Source organism: Mobula hypostoma, chromosome 11 (assembly GCF_963921235.1).
Source record: "Mobula hypostoma chromosome 11, sMobHyp1.1, whole genome shotgun sequence".
NCBI classification, from domain to species: Eukaryota; Metazoa; Chordata; class Chondrichthyes; order Myliobatiformes; family Myliobatidae; genus Mobula; species Mobula hypostoma.
The window spans coordinates 104,855,306-104,879,778 of NC_086107.1; the positions used below are offsets into that span (position 1 = coordinate 104,855,306).

At 39.3% G+C, this 24,473-nt stretch overlaps 1 protein-coding gene across 15 annotated transcripts in view; it reads left to right on the plus strand.

Moving 5' to 3' along the window:
* Positions 1 to 24,473, plus strand: part of LOC134354059 (RNA binding protein fox-1 homolog 2-like) — a 299,787-nt gene that overhangs the window by 224,887 nt on the left and 50,427 nt on the right. For all 15 annotated transcript variants that reach the window (XR_010019717.1, XM_063062782.1, XM_063062795.1 and 12 more), the window contains 2 exons: positions 8,274 to 8,366; positions 16,192 to 16,252. Coding sequence is in view for 14 of the 15 variants with exons in the window: in XM_063062782.1 (XP_062918852.1) it covers positions 8,274 to 8,366; positions 16,192 to 16,252 (154 nt within the window). In the remaining variant the exon portion in view is untranslated. The remainder of the gene's footprint in view (positions 1 to 8,273; positions 8,367 to 16,191; positions 16,253 to 24,473) is intronic.

A 24,473-nucleotide genomic window follows, 5' to 3' on the forward strand; every position in this document is an offset into this window, starting at 1 on the left:
TTCTTAAAAGCAATTTTCAAGGTAAATGATCTTTGTTTGTTCTTTCGAGAACTAGCCAACTCTGAGTCATCATTAAAGACTTTCTAACTCCAAAGTAGTTTTAAGATGGTGAAAATCATCTAACCCCTTCAGCCTTTGTACTTTGAGGCAGCAAGTATTCTGTATTGTACTTTCCATTAAGATCTATTTTAATTTCATAGAAGAGCTCCTGTGATCTCTGCAACCCTGAATTTATGGCTGCAACACCAGAGATGAGGGTCACTGGGGTGGGCTACTGCCCACAAAATAAAGTTGAAGATTCATTTAGTTCTCTTTCCCTTGCTTATAGTTGATCTGACTAATCAAAACAAAAAGGTATTAACCTCCAGCCTAATTAATGGATTCATAAAAACTGCAATTAATGCTGATTTCTCACATTTATTTTAGGGACAGTTTCAGAGTTTTGGCAGCAGTCCTGCAACAACTGCAGATGCAGCAAATCATATACTTGTAAAGTCACCTTTCTAACCTTGTGTTTCTATTCATGGATCTTCGTTGGTGTCAAGGGAAATACCGTATCAGTCAGCAACATGATAACCAGCTCAGCATCAACTTCCCAGCTTGCCTTGGTGCTCACAGGCCTACTGAGGGCAATATTAAATTGAGTCATACAGTTGTAATCTATATTCAAGATTCAAAGTACATTATCAAAAAATAATAGATCAGCTATATCTCAGCAAAATCAAAAGTAAAGCAAAACATCCTTGATCTTCTGTGATAAAACCCCAGCTCCATTTTCAGGCTGCTGCAGAAAGGAGACAATTAATATTTAAACAACAAAATTTATACCCACAGAATATCTCACTTTTTAACTTGTGACCTCCAGCCTTTAGACACCTATATGGATAATTGTTGTTACCTCAGAACCCCTCACTCCCCTTATAATAAACTAAACATTGACAGGGAAAGATTAAGATGGCAGAGAGTGGTGGAGTGACAAAAACCTGGTCAGATGCCATGAAATTTGAGTTTTGCTGCAATGTACAGTGCAAGATATAAAAATTACTAAAACTTATTAAAATCAATAGTACAAGGAGGCAGTGTCATGAACTGTTCACAAATCTGATGGCAGAGGGGAGATAACTGCTCTTAAAACGTTGAATACAGGTCTTAAGACTTCTAAATGCCAACAGTATGTTCATACCAGTTTGACTTAAATTAATGTGCTGCTGAACATTGAGTACAGGTAGTACAGTATTCCAGCAAAGACAACAGTTTCATTGGGAAAGTGAACTGGAAGGCTATTTAATGTATTTATGTAGTTGGGAAATGGGAGCTAAATGTTTCTTGATTATTAATAATTTCCATTGCAGAAATGCAAAGGTTTGGGATGGAGAGAGATGACTGATTGTAATATTATGTATGATATGCAAATCATGATTAACAATTATGAAAACGTTATGTTGCAGCATTATATAAGATTTTAAAGAGGGGATCTTCCTTTTCCTTGTCCTTTACAGCAAGTTTGATATTTCACATAAACCAATAAAAAGATGCAGGTGCTGACAACGAAAAAGGAACATTGGAAATACACAACAGGTCAGGTGGCATTTAGAGTGAAAAAAGCAGTATTTCTGGTTGATGAGCTTTCATCAGAACCAGTTTCACTCCCCACAGATGTTGCTGACCTGCTGTGTATTTGCAATATATTCTGTTTTTATATCTTAACTATTTCATCGGTAATTCAGAGATTTGGAAATATCCAGCAAATGGCTCAATGTTGGATTCTTATCTGTCTTTTCCTATCTATGCTGCTAGAATCTTTGTGAACTACCTATTATTGCAGTCAAAAGTTGAAATTGCCCACATCGCCATTTAGCCACAGGAGTAAAACTTACAAAAGCTAGATCATGAAATTTATAGTGGAAGTTTAAACAAGTAGCTACAGACACCCATCTTTTTTTTCTTTGGTGACTTTGTCTTTTTCTTCATCTGTGTGACATGGTACAGAGATTGTCACAGCTCTGTGATAGTTGATACTATTTATTGCAGAGCATTCTGTTCTACACAGCCTAGGAGCCATAGACCTCTGAGTTGTAATGGTGCTAAGTGGGTACCATAGTTCTGAATGCAGAAAGTTATTTGTGAACTGCTCTTCTTCCCAATTTTCATATTGCATTCTGATCTCATTTAAGGTATAATAATCACTTTTGCATCTACTTTTGATTTCAGGTGCCTGTACAGGTCATAAAAATAGTCTAATGGAATATCACCTCTTTAAAGCTACATTAATTTGAAATATATTTTAAGATGATTTAAGTTTTTTTTCTTTTTCTGGCATTATGGTGGGTGGGGGTTGTGTCTAACAGCAAAGGAGTCAGAATGTGATCTGATTGGTTATGTTTGTGTTTTTCCAGAAATACAGGGGACCAATCGCCACAAAGTATTCTGATGTTTTATATGATTAACTATCTCACTAAAACCACTTCATGCTTAAAAATGGTTAGGAAAAATAAGATTTTTTTATTCCTTTGATTTTATGACTAATGAAGCAACATTTTTAATACCAAGATAATATTTCTGGTGATGGACTTAGCCAGAATCCTTTCATCCCCACACCTTTTGCTTATATTTGTCAATTTCACAGCTGTCTTTGCATAGTTGCTATTCTGTACAATGGGTCCTCAGAGTCGGCCACAGATATCCAGTTTACGGAGACACACCCTACATTGGTGTACTTGCTGTGTATGGTATCTGCAGGACCACTGCTAACCATGTCCAAACTGCTCTGATTGGGAGAAATCAGAATGAACTGATGATGAGGAGTGGCTTGCAAGAATGCTCAGGAATCTTTAGTCAGGATACAAACCATTGATAAAATGGGCACCACAGTGACATTTAAGCAATCAGTCCATTACTTGAAATGGTAGATATCTGTAAATTAGTGGAAATTAATTTTCATTGTGCTGCTGGGGTATGCAGTATTTGTTAGTTAACTTACTTTACCCTTGAAGTTGTTAATATTTTGTTTCATGCAACTTTCACATAGCTTTTTCAAAGTACTTTTAACTCCTGCTTAAGCATAGAAAATGAGTACAGGCAAGTTATTCAGCTTAACTATACTAGCCTTCACCTGCTTTCATTTGCTATTTTTTTTTACCATCTGTAAGTAATTGTGGCATTCATTCATGAAAACTCAAATCTCTAGTTCCTGTTGATTCTAACTGAAGGCACTGCCTTAAAGTCTAAAAGATCTCATGTCATAGTTAGAACTATTCCATTTCAGTTCATCTCAATCAGTGGTGTAAGTACTACCCCATCAATTATAGAGCTGGTTTCCTGACTGATGTCATATGATAATTGTATGGACACTTGATGAAAACAGGTTTGGACTTGGCTATAATGTTTGTCCTTACATAACCAGCAGAACTGATTGCCAGGGCTTATGCACATATAAGACGCATTAGATTGCATTCGGCCCCCCATAAGCATTTTCATAGAAAATTTGGATTAATGAATGAAATTTGAATATATGACTAATTAAACTGTAAGATGCATCACAATTCTGGTGTCCTTCCATGATCATAATTGAGCTAAAGCTTAGGCATTTGCCAAAAAGTCGGATAATTTCAGCAAGCAGCATAATGTTTGTAATGTGAACAGAGGCCTCTGACTTACATTTCTATTAATTATAAACAGATCCTTGTACTGTGGTATTTGTAATTTGTTCCTTAGAAAATCACATTGATTTTGTGTTAACTTTATAATGGTAACTTATCAATGTCAAATGCTGAACTAAACATTTTTTAATTTAACCTAGTCTAGCTTAGACTCTGAGCTGAAATATAAGTCACACTTTAAAACACGCATCACAGTTAACTATGATTAGACCAGCACAATTTCTGTTCACTGAAGGGGTCTGTTTCATTTGAATCCTGGTGAGATGGATGACATGGAGCAGCTTGTAGTCTGATTCTCATTGCTCCTGTTGGTGGTAGTTGGTAGCATCACCCGTGGGATCATGTAGGGGATCTGATTCTTGCAAAAAGCTTCACGTCATTTTTAGTTGATGAATAAGGTTTTAGATTTTAAAAATCCTCTATCTAACGCAGCATGAAAACAACTACCCTCGACCAATCACTTTAAGCATGATTGTTTTTGCTGCTGAAACTGTGTTATTATGTGCACTGTGGTATATTGGGGATATGGTGCATGTATTCTTATGGGTTAAATTGTGTTTTCTGTCTATGAACACACAGGAGTATTGCCTTTTTTGATTTCTCGTTTTTTATATTTGTATCTAGTAACATTTATTTATCATTCTTCTGCAGGGGTTGTTGATCTACTTTTTTGACACTGCTCATCTGTGCTTGTATTTATTGCAGTTCTGAGGCCAGGTTAAAACAACAAGTTACTTGGGCTATCTCCATCTCACCTTCCCTTCCTATATTTTTTATCATTAATATTTTGAAGCTGATGATAAAATTCTTTACATCACTCTTCAAGTACCATAGGCTTCCATATACACATGTCCAAATATAGTGAGCAAACTTGCATATGTGCTATATGCCCAACTAGGGACCAATGACTATAGAAAAAGTGGGAACAGACTAGGTTGAATATCTGTACTCTGTGCTAAATAGGTGTTTCTAAGAGCTAGTGTGCAATAAAAGTGGTGTTGATTTTTGTGGTAGGAGAAAGGAAATCTTTACTGAGTTGACCTTTCATGGGTATAGAACATTCTAAGTTAGTAAATAACAATTTTTGGAGTTTCAAGAGCCATTAGCTTTTGCTTTTTCTCAGTTCATGCTCTCATTCTACAGATGGGGGAATTATAACTGCTTACACAAAATTTGGGAAGCTAGATTCATTCAATATCTATTTCATCCTTGGGAGTTTCACAGTATCTCATAGGCAGTGAGCTCTTTTGCATGCTCTTCACTCCTATGTGGGCAATCCGCAGTGATTCTATACACAGGAGAACCCAATTAACATCAATGTTATAAGTTGTTAATTTCTGTGGCAATGTTTTTGGAGGAATGTATGTCAACAGGAGATCAGGAGAACGCTTTTGTTTTTCAGGTAATATCAGACGGAAGTACAGAGGTTTGCTTAATGTTACTTTTGAGAGATGGCAGCTTTGAACAAGCACAATTGCATAGTACTGCATGGAAGTTGATCAATTTATATAACCTAGATTTTCAGGCCTTCTGATCCTGCTATTGAGCTATTCTGAGGTGTAGTACAAAATAAATTTTGCAGATTTATCGTAGCAATATTCTCTAAGGCGTATATCAGTTGTGGGTCACACATTAGGAGGAAGCTGTCAGTACTTGTGGGAGATTTTTCTGTTTTTTTTTAAAGAAGAGACTTGGCATACCAGAGCAAAATTGGAAAAGAAAAATAAAATGGAAAAAGTAATAATTGGAATTGTTCAGGAATGTGGCACAGAGGAAATTGCAGAGGTGGGAAAGAATTTTAAGGCACAGATATTGGTTTTGGTATTTTTGTACACAATGATAGGGAGTCACTGAAGGCAATGTTGAGATGAGGGATTGGTTGTGATAATATAACAGACTTTTAATTTAAATGATTAACATTTTCCTATTTCCCATTAATTTCTGACATTACCAGATCTTGACCTGCTTTTCCGCAGTCATTCTCAGCCACATTTGTTGAAACTTTTATCATAGTTTTATTATATCAGTGTTTGCACTTAAGAGTGGTTTTCAAAATTTATCAGTTTTAATGTAATGTAAAAACTCTGCAACAGGAAGATGGCTTAATTGGTATAATCACTCATTCCTTATGTACCCTTCACAGTAGGAGACATTATCATTATTTCGCTCCTACCCACGTTCTACTCAGCCAAAGTAAAGCCAATTGTGTAAATCTAATTAAGCCTTGGTAACCAGCAAGATTTAAAAAATCAGTAATGCATAATGCGTAGGAATGGATAGGTGTAACGGAATATGGTGATTATTTACAAAACAATATTTGTGAACTGCACTTCGTTTTTAAATTGTTTCTTAAATTCTGAATACTCTGAGAATTGATTGGCATGTTGCTATCAATCTAGAAATACAATCTGAACATTTTCACTAAAATAGATAAGATATTCCCTGTAGATAAGAAATAGTTAAATGTCACTACATAGTTATCTTTAGTTGCATTATATTTTTAACTAGCTCTCATTAAAAGGACAAGTGTTTTATTTAATTGTTTTTGGTAAATTATAACATTTATTAGTGAAGAATTCCATTTTGAAGTAGTTTTCAATGTTTCTTTAGATGAGATTTGTTTCATTAGACATTCATGTTAGATGCTAAGTAAGACTACTAATATACAATTGAAAAGTGCACCTCTCTTCCAATATGGCATCCAAGTACTCAAGCTTCAGTGTTTAGCTTGAGAAGAACAGCCAGTAATGCTCCATTTTAACTTTTTCATTTCCTTTACTCAGCATTCTTATGACCTCTGAGTAAGATTGCTATTTAGTGCTGAATTACATTTCATTTACTTTGTCGACTAGTGTCTATTAGGAGCTAGTGTACAACTGCCAAAATTAATTCCTGTTGGGGCCGTTATAACTGTGAGTGGAGACTTCCATGCCATCTGTCTCTGCTGGCTTGAACCCAGATTTCAGAGGTGAAAAGGACAGTGTTCTGACTGTGCCACCCATTTCCCAAAACAGCAACTTCTTTCAAAGCAAGCCTACATAACATTGAATTGCATTTTATTGGACCATTCCCTGTTTAAAATATGCTGTGGTTTAGAAAACTCATGAATTGAGTGGTATTAAAAGTTGACCGGTATTTATTAGAATAGTTTGGGTAGAACAACTTCCATGTATCCTTGGGTTTATACTAAATTGTCAAAGCCTAAATATTTCCTGGCTCTGCTGGCAAACATATAAAAGCATTTGCCCACTGATTACATCATTATCTGTATGGCCTGCTCCTTTCACACCATCAACACTTGCATTTCTTTAAAGAAAAATGTCCTAGGCTATCTCTCACTTGGTCCATAAGCTGAAAATTTACTGCAGAAGATTATATATTTTGAAGGCTTTTGTAGTTGGATTATTTTTTTTTATCCTCTGTGTGGCTTAGAGAGTTCTAGCTTTGATGTGATCAGCTGATTTTCCATCGGCTCCTTTCGCAGTATGGTGTGTGGCAGCTCAAATTCATCTCTCACGAACACACATTTAAATTTAATTGATACCAGTCTTCCAGGGATCAACCGACATGAAAATAGGAAAATGGTAGAAGCCGGAAGGCAAGGAGAGCTGCGTTTTGTCAACCTGCATTTCAGAATCAGATCAGAACAACTGTTAAGTCAACTTGATTTCTATCATTATTAGAATTATATTTTCAGAAAAACAAATCTGTGTTTGGAGTACTTACAAAGCTTTACCCTTCAATTTGTCTCCCATATTTCCTGTATGGCAGACTCTAGTCAATATGTAGTTCTACAAATTCTGGTAACTCTGGCATTTCTCCAAGGGATAGGGATATTAACCACTCCTGCTATATCTGATGCGGTCTTCATTAATTAGATTTTTTGGCAGAGGTCAGTGGAGAGCCATCAGCAGCAGCATACTATCTGATTTTCCAGACCCCCTACCCACCCATTATCGTCACCTAGCAGACTTTTGAACTAAAGAATTTGCCCACCCATAATACATCATGATATTGGGTGTAGTTAAACAGTGCTGTGGTGGCACTGCTGACATATAATATCTAGGGTGAAACAGGAAATAACAGCCAAATAAACCTGTTATTCTAGATGCTACAGCTCGTAAATCTGATTTTTGCAGAATAAAATCTCATGAACTGGACAGTAGTAGTTGGTGTTTTTATTAGCTATGTAAAATATGTGCTTTGGGGCTCACCTACTAGAACGATCACTGAAATGGCTAATCGGCATAAATACTAATTATAGATAATGCACAAGAACACCTTTTTTAAAAAAAATAAATTTGAATATGCGTACTACTGACCTCTGGTGTGCTCACTAAAGTTCTATATCCTGTTCTTTGCCGCTTTATCCATCACTCTCCTTTTCCCACAAAAAGCTGTCCCAATCTCCCAATTACTAATGAGCAGCCCAAGTAATGAGTACGGTTTTGCTTGGCCTCGTCGCTTACCTTTTTTTTTTAAAAAATTTTTTTTAATTTTCCAAGAAACATGCATGAGGATGAGAGAGAAGAGTATTGCTGATTGTGGTCATGTACTTGTTCTATTTATAATGATGTGCATGTTGTTCTCCCCCCCTTCTCCCGCCGCATGCAGGGATTCGGGTTCGTAACTTTCGAATCTAGTGCTGATGCCGACAGGGCGAGGGAGAAATTACACGGCACGGTGGTTGAGGGCCGTAAAATAGAGGTGCATGTCTTAAAAAAAATTGTTTCCTTCTATACATTTACTTTAAATGTCTTGCCTCACTTTTTATTTTATACACTGGTTGTTCGATGGTCATCTTATGTGCGTCATTGTTCTAACTCCTCCTTTACCCTTCAATCTCTTTTTTGCACTCATTAATTTACACAGTAATTCTTCCTGCCTTGCTGACCAGATTATGTTTGTTTTTATTTGGCCTCCGTTGTGCAAGGCTCTTTTCTGTTCTGTTTTTGCAATGAGAATGTCCAGTTTTACCTCCGTGTCTTTCAAAGCAGGGTGCAAATAGGTTCCCTTGGTTTTAAGAGGTAAAAACTACCGAAACACAAAATGAAATGAGTCAGTTTTCTCCAATGCAGTGCTGAGGGTGAATCCATTAGTGGAGTTGGCCTCTCCTTTTATAAACAAGAGGTGGAGTGGAGCTTCTTTGGACAGCTTTTCCAAGCAGCCGCAGGTGGCCTTAGATCAGTGTTCTGAACAACTTGGAATGTGAATCATAAAATATGAAAGAATGAATATTAAAACAAAGTAAGTTATTCTTTCTCTATTTTTTTAAAAAGAGAAAGTACCCACTGTTTCCTTGCCTCTGGCCTATTAAGAGCCAGTTAAATCTGCAGACAGCTTGGAGTATCTTTGTCCAAAGAGGATCTGAAGCCTGATTAATGTTTCATAATTTTGGATAGAATTTTCTTAATTTCCAAAGAACTTTAGGTCTCAGATTTCCTCCTCAGCTCTGCCTTGTATGCAGACTGGTCTTTATGAATTATTTAAAGCCTTTTGAGTAAGATGTTTGCATATTTTGCTTTTTTTTTATATTTCCCTCCTCGATGATGTAGCGTTTAGGGCCCTTCACTTGAGTCACAGTAACCATGGTAACTATACATGCTGGCGATGGTACGCAAGGGGGTAAGTGAACCAAAAAGGAAAACAAAACAAACGAACACAAACAAAAAGGAAACCCATCTGCCATTTCACGTTTAACGCTACGAATGTGACTTGACTTGTCGTTTTCCCCTTTTCCAATGCTGTTTTTTGGTGCCGCCTGTACTGGATTGTACATTTTTTTATTTTTTTTTAAGCAGCCTGAGCTATATTTAGTGGTTGATTGATGGTGACTCCTCCACATCTTACTCAGAGTTTTAACTACGGTTTTGCTGATTAATGCACCCTTTCTTTGTGTTTGTTTGTCCTTGTTCCCTCTCTCTCCCTTTCCTTGTATGTCACGCCTGTGAATGGTTACTCTGTTTCTCTGGGATTGTGCCTCCTTCTCTATTGGCTCAATGTGTGGCTTCTCCAATGGTTCTTGGCCCTTGGTGCTCATGTTGCACACTGCTGGAAAACTGACTTTTGCCCTCACCTAATGTTTAAACCCCATCACTACTATACTTTTAATTTAAGGTTTTTGTTGGCATGTTCCTTCTTTCATTGTTTTGTCCCATGGTTTTTAGATCTGTTTGTGTGTGGCCAAACAAAGGTAAACCTAGTATTTCTCAGGCTAATAACTGTGTAGACCTTTGATGAATGAGAGTGTATTTTGCGGTGTTCTGATTGGTCCCTGATCAACGATCACCCATTGACACTGACTTTTAATATAAAATTTAACTAATCGATTTTTCTTCCAAATAACATTTTTATTCCGAATTAAATAAAGATGAAATTTGGGAAATGACAATATTTCTTTGTTAAAAATATTCTTTAAATGGGATTCCATTGCCTTGATTTATTTTTTAATCTTCTCCTGCAGGTGCTGATACGTGCTAGCTTATGATTCTGTTGCCACCACCTGCTCTCTGGTACATAAGTCCTCCCCACAAGTGGCACTGCTTACTTGTGAGGCTAGCAAGCAAGTGTCATCAGGCTGTTCAGTTTTGAAGGAACATCACAGTTAAGGCTGATCTTCTTGTCACCTAGCATGCTAATGCCAGCAGAAGTTAGTTACTGGATCTTTGTTCATTTGCCCTAATACATGGCTCACTGACAGATTTTGCCACTGCTATGAAGTGCCTTTGAACGTTTTGCTCTGTTAAAGGTGCTCTGTTACAGCTGTTGTTTAGGATAGCAAATTTGAGAAATATTGGTTGATTTAAATGCCTTCCCTTTTAACCTTTATGACCTGACTAAAGCACTGTTGCCATCACCCTGGCTTAAATTGACATTCCCTGCCCCCGGGATTGAGCATGTTCCCTCCCTGCTCATCTAGGGCTGTTTTCTGTTTACCCATTGAATCAATTGGTATGCCTGTTACTCAATCTTAAATAACTAAATGTTAGCAATAACTATAACTGGGTCTCAAAGCAGCAAAGATGGGATGATATAAAAGGGTTCTTTAAAAAGCTTTACTGCTATTGAGGGACAAGAGAGAGTCCTGACTCTAATGGAAAAGGAAAGCAAAAACTTGATCAAAATTATTGATCAGAAATTATTTTTTAAAATAGAATGCAGCAAATGCTCAGCAGGTCGGTCAAGCTGTTGGGAAAGAGGTGGAGTTAACGTTGATACAGTTGTATCAGAAACTGGCTTAATTCCTACCTGAAATAGGGCAAAGGTAACATCGGAATGAAGATGCTAAACTAGACGGGAGGGGTAAGGCGGAGGGTGAATTTAGAAATGATTTAGCAAAAGTGGACTGTGAAACAGCTACTTAAAGGTAAACTAATATGAGTAGTGTGACGCATTTAGGAAGGAGATTCAGGGTTTGCAATTTAATGTATTTTCACAAAGGAAAAGTATGAGACTGCCAAATCTAGATTTAAACTAGTTGATGCAGAACTGGGATCTGGAACTCACGGTCAGAAAGAATGAAAGAGGCATCACATTTGAAAAGTGTTTGTGTTCTTCCAGCAACACACATCAAAGTTGCTGGTGAATGCAGCAGGCCAGGCAGCATCTCTAGGAAGAGGTACAGTTGACGTTTCGGGCCGAGATCCTTCGTCAGGACTCCAGCACCTGGTTGTATACCAGATGTGGTAAATAGATATAGGTTGGGCCCCTCTTTTTCACCCTTCAAGATTAGGCCAAATGTTCTTCTTCTGAATCATATGTTTTTCTGTAATCTCAGTATATCTGGACTTGAGAAATATGAAACCATTTTACACTGATAAATGCAAACAACAGGAATTCTGCAGATGCTGGAAATTCAAGCAACATACATCAAAGTTGCTGGTGAACGCAGCAGGCCAGGCAGCATCTATAGGAAGAGGTGCAGTCGAAGGGTCTCGGCCTGAAACGTCGACTGCGCCTCTTCCTATAGATGCTGCCTGGCCTGCTGCGTTCACCAGCAACTTTGATGTATGTTGTTACACTGATAAATGTTAGTTTTCCTATCTTCATTCATGCTAGCTTATCAAAAGGCACACTTTTTAGTTTTTGAGGGCAATGTCTAGTTTCCTATCTTTGCAGTACACTGTTTAAAATATCATTCTGCATCTAATGTTCCTGTAATTCATCTGCAGTGAATAGGTATAGTTTATTCATTTCATTTACATAACTGAAAGTGACCAGATATAGATAGAACCAGGTCAACCACTGATTTGGGACCTACCAAAATAAAAACATCATTTTTGTAGCGTCTTCTTTAACATGTTAATATTCCTTGGAAGCACTGAGAGCTAATGCACTGAACTCATCTCTAAGACCCAAGTTCACCATCATCAGTGAAGGATTTATGTGCTCTGATTGCTGTCTTTATGTCACTTGGAAGGCATTATACACATGTTGCAAGAAAGCTTGAAGGAATCAGCATGCATGTAGTGAATATTGAGAGGTAAATTTCACAGGCTGTAAATAAAGTGAGTTCCAGAGAGGTTCTTCAGAAATATTCTCAAACTCCCTTACAGTTAAACTGAAGTTTGAAAAAGTGAATCTCATGAACCATTTAGTTGTGCTAGCTTTTTGAGCTTTTTTAACTGATAATTCTGCCCTGTTATGTGTGCTGGTTTTCCTTTTCCAAGAAGGCAGGATATTGAATTCCATTATGAAAGTCACTAAACCTGCTCACAGCAAGCACCCAATAAGACAATGTATCCCAGGTCGCAACAAAATGCTGCATGTGTCATCTCCCCTCTTTTTTTAAACAAATTATTTTAAATGTGCCTTTGGTTGCTGTGTGTCCATCCAGACACTATCTACTCTAAACACTATTTGAATACTATTAACTCTTCTCATCATCCTCTGTGGAGTGTTAACCCAGCTTTTGCGGTCTCATGCCTCACCCCACTAACATTCTGCCCTTCCTACAAGGGCTTACTTAGCATCAGTTTGAAGTGTGGTCTGCTCAGAATTGAATGCAATTCTCCACTTGAACCCCAACCAACAATTGACAAGGACCAGTTCACTAAATCCTCCCGCCACCCCACTAGGAATAGGGTTCCCCTCGTCCTCACCTACCACCCCACCAGCCTCCGGGTCCAACATATGATTCTCCGTAACTTCCGCCACCTCTAACGGGATCCCACCACTAAGCACATCTTTCCCTCCCCCCCCCCCACTTTCCATAGGGATTGCTCCCTACGCGACTCCTTTGTCCATTCGTTCCCCCCCCCCCAATCCCTCCCCACTGATCTCTCTCCTGGCACTTATCCTTGTAAGCGGAACAAGTGCTACACATGCCCTTACACTTCCTCCCTTACCACCATTCAGGGCCCCAGACAGTCCTTCCAGCTGAGGCGACACTTCACCTGTGAGTCGGCTGGGGTAATATACTGCGTCTGGTGCTCCCAATGTGGCCGCCTATATATTGGCGAGACCCGACGCATACTGGCAGATCGTTCTGCTGAACACCTATGCTCTGTCCGCCAGAGAAAGCAGGATCTCCCAGTGGCCACACATTTTAATTCCACATCCCATTCCCATTCTGATATGTCTATCCACGGCCTCCTCTACTGTAAGGATGAAGCCACACTCAGGTTGGAGGAACAACACCTTATACTCTGTCTGGGTAGCCTCCAACCTGATGGCTTGAACATTGACTTCTCTAGCTTCCGCTAATGCCCCAACTTCCCCTCGTACCCCATGTGTTATTTATTTATTTATATACACACATTCTTTCTCTCTCTCTCTCCTTTTTCTCCCTCTGACTATACCCCTTGCCCATCCTCTGGGTTTTTTTCCCACCTTCCCTTTTTCCTTCTCCCTGCGCCTCCTGTCCCATGATCCCCTCATATCCCTTTTGTCAATCACCTGTCCAGCTCTTGGCTCCATCCCTCCCCCTCCTGTCTTCTCCTATCATTTTGGATCTCCCCCTTTCCCTCCCACTTTCAAATCTCTTACTAGCTCTTCCTTCAGTTAGTCCTGACGAAGGGTCTCGGCCGGAAATGTCAACTGTACCTCTTCCTTGAGATGCTGCCTGGCCTGCTGCGTTCACCAGCAACTTTGATGTGTGTTGAGAATAACTTCCTTGTTTTGTCTTGTTTCCCTTTTGATATCTGTAAAATCAAACTTTGCAAAGGCTTTTTGAGAGCTTTCATAACTTTTCCTGCCATTGTCAAAGGTATACATTCCTAGCATCCAATTTTGAACATGAGCCCCCTCCCCTCACTAATACAGGTCCATAATCCCTTATCCGAAATCCTTGGGGCTGGTTGCATTTCGGAATTTAGAATTTTTCAGATTTCAGACCCCCTCTCCTCTACTCCCCCCCCCGCCGATACCAAAAAACACATATGCTCAAGTCCCTGTTTAACCTGTCTCAGTGCGGTGGACTTTAGGACCCGACGGCGCACCAAACCTACGCACATCCTCCCATATACTTTAAATCATCTCGAGATTACTTATAATACCTAACACAATGTAAATGCTATGTAAATAGTTGTTATACTGTATTGTTTAAGGAATAATGACAAGAAAAAATTCTATTTCCAACAAAAACATTCAATAAAACATTAAAATATACAGCTTCAAATGAACCGAATCAAACACATGGTAAATGACTTATTGGAATAAATGTAGAACATCACTGTCACTGTGGCTATCAAACTTCAGTAACTTGTCTTTCTGTTTATTTAAATCATTTACAGTGGTAGTTCCGACACTATTTTCTTCAGTAAGACACCGCACAGACACACCACGATCAAGCTTCTGCAATAACTCCACTTTCTGCATTATTGATAATGATGGATGCTACCTTTTCTTTCTTTATCTCTTTTCTTTTTCAATCTTTTTATTAGTTTCATAATGATAAACATTCCATAGTATTGATACAAAGTTGTTGGGATTACATTGTTATGATTAACATAATTAAATATAAACCCATTTTACACATGGGTATTAAACTCCCAATCATACAGGATGCAAATGTAATATACCAAAAAAAAGGAAAAAATCATGAAAAAGGAAAAAAATATATAAAAATATACCCCAAAAGAAAAACTAACTTAAACAGTGTTAATCAACTAAACTAAGAAAAAAGACATGGGCTGTTATATAACATCAAAAAAAAGGAACCATTAAGTGTTGTCAACTCCGCTCCTCTCAACATTAGAAAAGAATAGAATGAGTTTGGAAAGGTCAAATTACATCATATGATTATATATTGATTTACAACCTCACCCTATTACTGCAATTTTTGGGTTACTGATGATAGAATCAAGTCACTTAACCTCTTCAGCTCGTCAGATGATTGCATTTCTTACATTAATGGCTGAAGATCCATTTTGCTGAATTGGAAAGAGATTAATCCTTCCACCACATTTCATTGGTTCTCTCAAACTACTTAGAAAAACTTAGAAGTGTTATTTATGATCCCTCTATTAAATTTGAAAAGACTTGGAGGCCATTTATTCAACATTTTCATATGATGCTTCCTTCTCTTTTTCTCATTGTTACCCATAGGGGTACCTCCAGCTCTTTTTGACATTTTCACAGTGAAATTAAACACAAAGTCAACAGTGAACACAAAATATCAGCGAAAAGCAAATGCACGTAACCAGTACGAGCACTGAGCCACAACTGACGTCTGGCGGCCTCTGCTAGTGCTGCCCCGTCACACCTGAGTGACGTCAACTGTTGGCGAAAAAAACTTCGGTTTTCAGAGCTTTTTGGATTTCAGAATTTCGGATAAAGGAATGTCCACCTGTACTGCTTTTGAATTGTTTTGTCTCCCTGTCCTCACAAAATTTAATTTGCTGTGCATTAATTAATTTCTGATTGTGTGTATTTTCCTGAGCTTGCATTATCCTCAAGTTTATTGCATTTTCAAACACAATTGTACTATACCTGATCTTTCTGTTGAGCAGTTCCAATGACTTGGCATAATTTTCTGTCCTAACTTATCGTCGTCTTGTGAAAGAGGTATAAACGCTGGAGATGATTGTCTGAACTACAGCCAAAGGAATCAATTGTTACCAGTCTGACAGAATAGATTACCTAATATTTTTAACAATTCATTTTGCACCACAGAGGTTATTCACTGTAAAGTGAGTCCATATATTGCTACTGATTTGTCCCCTCCTTCAAAGAAACTCCAAGCAAACAAACTGTTCAGATTTTTATTGGCTATTTCAGTGTAAAATCATGTCAATTCAGTTGTTCAATGCAGAGAGAATTGGAAATTATTTGCCTGAGAAACAAAGGTTTACATTTGAGTGTCCTCCTTGAAAATGTTTTAAAATATTTTGAATATAATTAATAATATCTGATAATATATATTGAGATAAAAAGTAAATTGTAAATTTCTTTCTAATTCAAATAATATTGTGACCGTAGTAGTTAGAGTAAATCTTCATTGATTTTGCTAGACCTTGCATGTTCTGTAGTTTCAAACTCTGACCTTTTCCTTGTTTAACATGCTGGTTCTATGTTGATCTGTGAACCTCAGGTAAACAATGCCACAGCTCGTGTGATGACTAATAAGAAGATGGTGAGCCCTTATGCAAATGGTAGGTATTTTAATGATTGTACAAATGTAGCGGCCTTTTTTAAAGATTGTGTGATATTGGGATGCATTTTTTGTAGGTATTTACAGAGGAAAACAAAGAAATCCATAGAACTTTATGAAAAACTGTACATTGACAAAGACTCAGAAACAATCAATGTGCAAAAGATTACAAAAATATAATAGAACACAAGTTGTAAAGAATCCTTGAAAGTGTTGGTATAGTTTCAAGCATTGGCACAAGCTAAGCAATTCTAAATAATATGCTGCTATCTTACAGAAACAAATCTTTAATTATCCATTTTTAGTTTGTAGGCACTTGACCAATTAAGCTGCACTGAGAAGATTTTGAAGCTTAACCTTACCGCTGTGTACGCCCTGTTTTATTTACTGCATTTGCCAATTAGACCAGCCTTGTATTAACTAGCATATGCAGAAGTACCTGAATTTACTTGACAGAGCAATGTCCCTAGTGACTTTAGCCTAGGATTAAGAAAACTGTTGAAGAATTTCGTTTGTAATCTCTACAACTGATGCTGGGATAGCCCTGTGATGAGTGTTCAAAATTAACTGCTAAATTAGTTTAGACCAACATCTGGGGGGGGGGGGAATGTTGGGTGCTGGATGGAGAGATTTCCAGTACAAAATCTGCAAGCGTTGATTGACCTTTCCTTGTAGATTTTTGTGGTCCAATAAAGACTTGTTCATAAGGTTGGTTGGCTTGTAATAAGCCTACAGTGAAATTATTGCCCTTTCATTTGAAGGTCAACTGTAAAGAAAGGCCATTAAGACAACGTGTTGAGAAGCTGCTACTTCTCATGGAACTTTTTCTCTGCATTTGTATATACCCTGAGGCAAAGTGCTTCTGAAAATAATATAGTTCAGTTTTGTTACTGGATTACTGAGTGCAGTGTTTTTAAGCAAGAAAAAATAGATTGCACTTTTAAGTAGCAGAACAGCCCAAGGCATTTCACAGGAACATTTGTCAGACAAAGATGACGCTGAGTCATATTAAAGGTATGCAGGGAAATGACCAAAAAGAAAAGTCAAAAAGTTTCTTAGAGAAAGAAAAGGAGACAGAGGGGTTTGTGGGGAAATTCCAGAGGTTAGCAATCTGCTTAACTGAATGCATGGGTGACAAAATTGAAGGACATTAATGAGATCAAAAGGCCAGAATACCTTGGAGGGTTTTCTACTGGAAGGAGATTGGGAAGTATTAGATTATGAAGAAAATGGAAAATAAATTTGTGCATTTTAAATAAATCCTTTGCTTAAATGGGAGCCAATGTAATTGGTGTCAAACAGGATTAGTGCAATGTAGGGCATAGAGAGAAGTGTTTTGGATGAATTAAGATGGAGAGTGACATAGTTAATTCAGAAACAAAGGTTCTGAACTTAAAGAAGGGTAACTTTGAAGGTATGAGATGTGAATTAGCTAAGATAGACTGGCAAATGATACTTAAAGGGTTGACGGTGGATATGCAATGGCAAGCATTTAAAGATCGCATGGATGAACTACCACAATTGTTTATCCCAGTTTGGCAAAAGAATAAACCAGGGAAGGTAGTGCACCCGTGGCTGACAAGGGAAATTTGGGATAGTATCAATTCCAAAGAAGAAACATACAAATTAGCCAGAAAAAGCGGCACATCTGAGGACAGGGGAGAAATTCAGAGTCCAGCAGAGGAGGACAAAGGGCTTAATTAGGCAAGGGAAAAAAGATTATGAGAGAAAGCTGGCAGGGAACATAAAAACTGACTATAAAAGCTTTTATAGATATATGAAAAGAAAAAGATTGGGTAAGACAAATGTAGGTCTCTTACAGTCAGAAACAGGTGAATTGATCATGGGGAACAAGGACATGGCAGACCAGTTGAATAACTGCTTTGGTTCTGTCTTCACTAAGGAGGACATAAATAATCTTCAGGAAATAGTAGGGGACCGAGGGTCTAGTGAGATGGAGGAACTGAGGGAAATGCATGTTAGTAGGGAAGTGGTGTTAGGTAAATTGAAGGGATTAAAGGCAGATAAACCCCCAGGGCCAGATGGTCTGCATCCCAGAGTGCTTAAGGAAGTAGCCCAAGAAATAGTGGATGCATTAGTGATAATTTTTCAAAACTCTTTAGATTCTGGACTAGTTCCCGAAGATTGGAGGGTGGCTAATGTAACCCCACTTTTTAAAAAAGGAGCGAGAGAGAAACCGGGGAATTGTAGACCGGTTAGCCTAACATCGGTGGTGGGGAAAATGCTAGAGTCAGTTATCAAAGATGTGATAACAGCACATTTGGAAAGCGGTGAAATCATCGGACGAAGTCAGCATGGATTTGTGAGAGGAAAATCATGTCTGACGAATCTCGGACTTTTTTGAGGATGTAACTCGTGGATAGGGGAGAAACGGGATGTGGTATATTTGGATTTTCAAAGGGCTTTTGACAAGGTCCCACACAGGAGATTAGTGTGCAAACTTAAAGTACATGGTATTGGGGGTATGGTATTGATGTGGATAGAGAATTGGTTGGCAGACAGGAAGCAAAGAATGGGAATAAACGGGACCGTTTCAGAGTGGCAGGCAGTGACTAGTGGGGTACCGCAAGGCTCAGTGCTGGGACCCCAGTTGTTTACAATATATATTAATGACTTAGACGAGGGAATTAAATGCACCATCTCCAAGTTTGAGGATGACACAAAACTGGGCGGCAGTGTTAGCTGTGAGGAGGATGCAGGGTGACTTGGATAGGTTAGGTGAGTGGGCAAATTCATGGCAGATGCAATTTAATGTGGATAAATGTGAAGTTATCCACTTTGGTGGCAAAAACAGGAAAACAGATTATTATCTGAATGGTGGCCGATTAGGAAAAGGGGAGGTGCAACGAGACCTGGGTGTCATTATACACCAGTCATTGAAAGTGGGCATGCAGGTACAGCAGGCGGTGAAAAAGGTGAATGGTATGCTGTCATTCATAGCAAGAGGATTCGAGTACAGGAGCAGGGAGGTACTACTGCAGTTGTACAAGGCCTTGGTGAGACCACATCTGGAGTATTGTGTGCAGTTTTGGTCCCCTAATCTGAGGAAAGACATTCTTGCCATAGAGGGAGTGCAAAGAAGGTTCACCAGATTGATTCCTGGGATGGCAGGACTTTCATATGATGAAAGACTGGATAGACTAGGCTTTATACTCACTGGAATTTAGAAGATTGAGGGGGGATCTTATTGAAACGTATAAAATTCTAAAGGGATTGGACAGGCTAGATGCAGGAAGATTGTTCCCGATGTTAGGCAAGTCCAGAACGAGGGGTCACAGTTTAAGGATGAAGGGGAAGCCTTTTAGGACTGAGATGAGGAAAAACTTCTTCATGCAGAGAGTGGTGAATCTGTGGAATTCTCTGCCACAGGAAACAGTTGAGGCCAGTTCATTCGCTATATTTAAGAGGGAGTTAGATATGGCCCTTGTGGCTAAAGGGATCAGGGGGTATGGACAGAAGGCAGGTGCAGGGTTCTGAGTTGGATGATCAGCCATGATCATACTGAATGGTGGTGCAGGCTCGAAGGGCCAAATGGCCTACTCCACCTATTTTCTATGTTTCTGTGAATTCGGTTGAACTGTGAAGAATGTGGATGTCTGACTGTGAAGGCTGAAATAGTGAAGTCTTATGACATGGTACCAAAGGCATGGATGAGGCTTTCACTGGCAAATTAAGGGAGAGTTGGAATCAAACAATTCAGACTGGTTAGACTGTCTTTTTGATGGCACTGATATGCAGTCAAAACTTTATCTCATGTCATATTTCAGATAGAACATAGAAAACCTACAGCACAATGCAGGCCCTTCGGCCTACAATGCTGTGCCAAACTTGTACTTTAGAAATTACCTAGGGTTACCCATAGCCCTCTATTTTTCAAAGGTCTACGTACTTACCCAAGAGTCTATTGAAAGACTCTATAGTATCTGCCTCCACCACCATCGCTGGCAGCCCATTCCACGCACTCACCACTCTCCTGACGAAGGGTCTCGGCCTGAAACGTCGACTGCGCCTCTTCCTATAGATGCTGCCTGGCCTGCTGCGTTCACCAGCAACTTTGATGTGTGTTGCTTGAATTTCCAGCATCTGCAGAATTCCTGTTGTTTGCACTCACCACTCTCTGCGTTTTTAAAAAAAACTTACCCCTGACATCTCCTCTGTACCTACTTCCAAGCACCTTAAAACTGTGCCCTCTCGTGTTAGCCATTTCAGCCCTGGGAAAAAGTCTCTGACTATCCACGATCAATGCCTCTCATCATCTTACACACCTCTATCAGGTCACCATTCATCCTCCGTCGCTCCAAGGAGAAAAGGCCAAGTTCACTCAACCTATCCTCATAAGGCATGCTCCCCAATCCAGGCAACATCCTTGTAAATCTCTGCTGCACCCTTTCTATAGTTTCCACATCCTTCCTGTAGTGAAGTGGCCAGAACTAAGCACAGTACTCCAAGTAGGGTCTGACCAGGGTCCTATATACAGTGGTATGCAAAAGTTGGGGCACCCCGGTCAAAATTTCTGTTACTGTGAATAGCTAAGCGAGTAAAAGATGACCTGATTTCCAAAAGGCATAAAGTTAAAATTGACACATTTCTTTAATATTTTAAGCAAGATTACTTTTTTATTTCCATTTTTTTACAGTTTCAAAATGACAAAAAAGGAAAGGGGCCCAAAGCAAAAGTTTGGGCACCCTGCATGGTCAGTCCTTAGTAACACCCCCTTTGGCAAGTATCACAGCTTGTAAACGCTTTCTGTAGCCAGCTAAGGGTCTTTCAATTCTTGTTTGGGGGATTTTCGCTCATTCTTCCTTGCAAAAGGCTTCTAGTTCTGTGAGATTCTTGGGTCGTCTTGCATGTACTGCTCTTTTGAGGTTTATCCACAGATTTCCGATGATGTTTAGGTCGGGGGGACTGTGAGGGCCATGGCAAAACCTTCAGCTTGCACCTCTTGAGGTAGTCCATTGTGGATTTTGAGGTGTGTTTAGGATCATTATCCTGTTGCAGAAGCGGTCCTCTATTTTAACTTCATCAGTCCACAGGACTTGTTTCCAAAATGCATCAGGCTTGTTTAGATGTTCCTTTGAACTTTTTGAATAGAACTTTTTGGCCGCAATGAGCAAAGGTATGTTTGGAGAAAAAAGGGTGCAGAATTTCATGAAAAGAAACACCTCTCCAACTGTTAAGCACGGGGGTGGATCGATCATGCTTTGGGCTTGTGTTGCAACCAGTGGCACAGGGAACATTTCACTGGTAGAGGGAAGAATGAATTCAATTAAATACCAGCAAATTCTGGAAGCAAACATCACACTGTCTGTAAAAAAGCTGACGATGAAAAGAGGATGGCTTCTACAACAGGATAATGATCCTAAACACACCTCAAAATCCACAGTGGACTACCTCAAGAGGCGCAAGCTGAAGGTTTTGCCATGGCCCTCACAGTCCCCCGACCTAAACATCATCGAAAATCTGTGGATATACCTCAAGAGCAGTGCATGCAAGACGGCCCAAGAATCTCAGAACTAGAAGCCTTTTGGAAGGAAGAATGGATGAAAATCCCCCAAACAAGAATTGAAGACTCTTAGCTGGCTACAAAAAGCGTTTACAAGCTGTGATACTTGCCTAAGGGGGTGTTACTAAGTACTGACCAAGCAGGGTGCCCAAACTTTTCTTCGGGCCCTTTTCCATTTTTTTTAATTTTGAAACTGTAAAAAATGGAAATAAAAATGTAATCTTAAAATATTAAAGAAATTTGTCATCTTTAACTTTATGCCTTTTGGAAATAAGGTCATTTTTACTCGCATAGCTATTCACAGTAACAGGAATTTTGACCAGGGGTGCCCAAACTTTTGCATGCCACTGTAGCTGTAACATTACCTCTCAGCTCTTGAACTCAGTCCCACGGTTGATGAAGGACAATACACCGTATGCTGCTTTAACCACACAGTCAACCTGTGCAGCAGCTTTGAGTGTCCTATGGACTCAAACCCAAAGATTCCTCAGATCCTCTACGCTACCAAGAGTCTTACCATTAATATTATATTTTACCATCATATTTGACCTACCAGAATGAACCAGCTCACACTTTTCTGGGTTGAACTCTGTCTGTCACTCCTCAGCCCAGTTTTGCATCCTGTTGATGTCCCGCTGTAACCTCTGATAGCCCTCTGCACCAGGGGTCCCCAACCTTTTGCGCACCGCGGACCAGTTTAATATTGACAATATTCTTGCCGACGGTGGGGTGGGGGGGGTGTTCAAGTTCAACAGTGCGTGACGGGGAATGAGGAAAGGTGCAGCTGACTCATACCGTTTCGTATCGCCAAATCATATCATTTCTGCGTGGCCCGGTGGTTGGGGACTACTGCTGTACATTATCCACAACACCCCCAACCTTTGTGTCATCAACAAATTTACTAACCCATCCCTCCACTTCCTCATCCAGGTCATTTATAAAAATCACGAAGAGAAGGGGTCCCAGAACAGGTCCCTGAGGCACACCACTGATCACCGATCAAAAATGTAGAATTTCTGACTCGGCTCCAAATATATGTGACAGGGAGGGATGGGGTCAATGGCTAAGTGTAAGCAGAGAGTGCTGAAAATGATCGTCAATTCTTCAAGGAAATTTCTCATAGGCTATATCAAGTTGTGAACAACTAATGTTGCAAAGACAGGAGTTAAAGTGTGCATTGATGTTTACAGAGCTGAAGAGGAGGAAAGTGATTTCTGTGGAATATTAATGAATTTACAAATTTCAGGTAACTCACTCCCTCCTTTTCTGATTCCACCTGTCACTCACCTGCCGTCCTTTGTATCTAAAATAAGCCCTGCTCTTCCCCACCTGGCTCCATCTGCCCACCATGCCATATCTCCTCCACCCTTTCACACCCACCACTCTGTAACAGTCTCCTTCCCACCATATACTACACATTACCAGTCCCTATTCAGGGTCCTGACCCAAAGCATAGACTATTCACATGCTGCTTGACTCACTGAGTTCTTTCAGCAATTGTTGCTGAGTGTAACAATAATGGTGGAGGAGGTGAGCTAACTGAGATTTTGGATGATAAATGATAGGTCCTCGGAAGAAGTCAGAGGAAATAGTGCAAAAGATGGAAGCCTTTGCTAGATTCACTTGCTGTGATTGGATAGGTAAGAAAAGTACCTGCTCCTAGACTATCAACAAGTGCAAATTTTGGAACAGAAGGTGTAGTCAAAAAATTCCATACAAATTAAGGAAAAAAATTTTCATTACAATCGTATATGGTATCGTGAATGACTTTAATCGGAGACATTTTCATCTCTGGTGCAAGTAGTAAACTAATTTAGACAGTTCCAGATAGACTGCAATACATTCAGGTACTTTGGGTACGAAAGGGAGGTTGGAGATGGGTGGTAGTTTGCAAAGATGGGAATTAAATGAGTTTTCTGATTATTAAAGGGCTGAAGAGGAAATTGGTGTCTGTGGAATATTAATGAGAATAGGGACAAGTAAAGTCTGCAGTTTGAGGTTGGAGGGAAACTAAGGATCACTCTGCAGGTTAGGGGAAGCGAAGGGTAGCCATGAGGCTACTGATGTGTCATAAACATGGGAATTGAAAATTTGAATGTGTGCCATGAATATAGATAATTTTGAACAATAATGCCAGTCATTGTGATGTAGCCATTTAGCACATCAGTATCTGGAATATTAGCTGAAATTAGCTGATATAGTTACTATATTTCTTTAAAAAGCAGTTGCATGCAACAGAGTGCAAAGTAAATATGATCCCAAGTGTAAAGGGGACTGATGAGGAAGGTCTAGAATAACTGAAGTGTTGAAAAGGGGGTTGTTTTAACAAGGTATTTATTATTATAAGACTGTAAGACATTGGAGCAGAATTAGGCCATTTGGCCCATCAAGTGTGCTCTGCCATTTCATCATAACTGATCCATTTTTCCTCTCAGCTCCAATCTCCTGCCTTCTCCCCGTATCCCTTGATGCCCTGACCAATAAAGAATCTATCAACTTCTGCTTTAAATGTACATAAAAACATGGCCTCCACAGCTGCCTGTGGCAACAAATTCCACAGATTCACCACTCTCTGGCTTAAGAAATTACTCCTAATTTCCATTCTAAAAGGATGCCGCTCTATTCAGAGGCTGTGTCCTCTTGTCCTAGACTCTTCCACCACAGGAAACGTCCTCTCCACATCCACCCTATCAAGGCA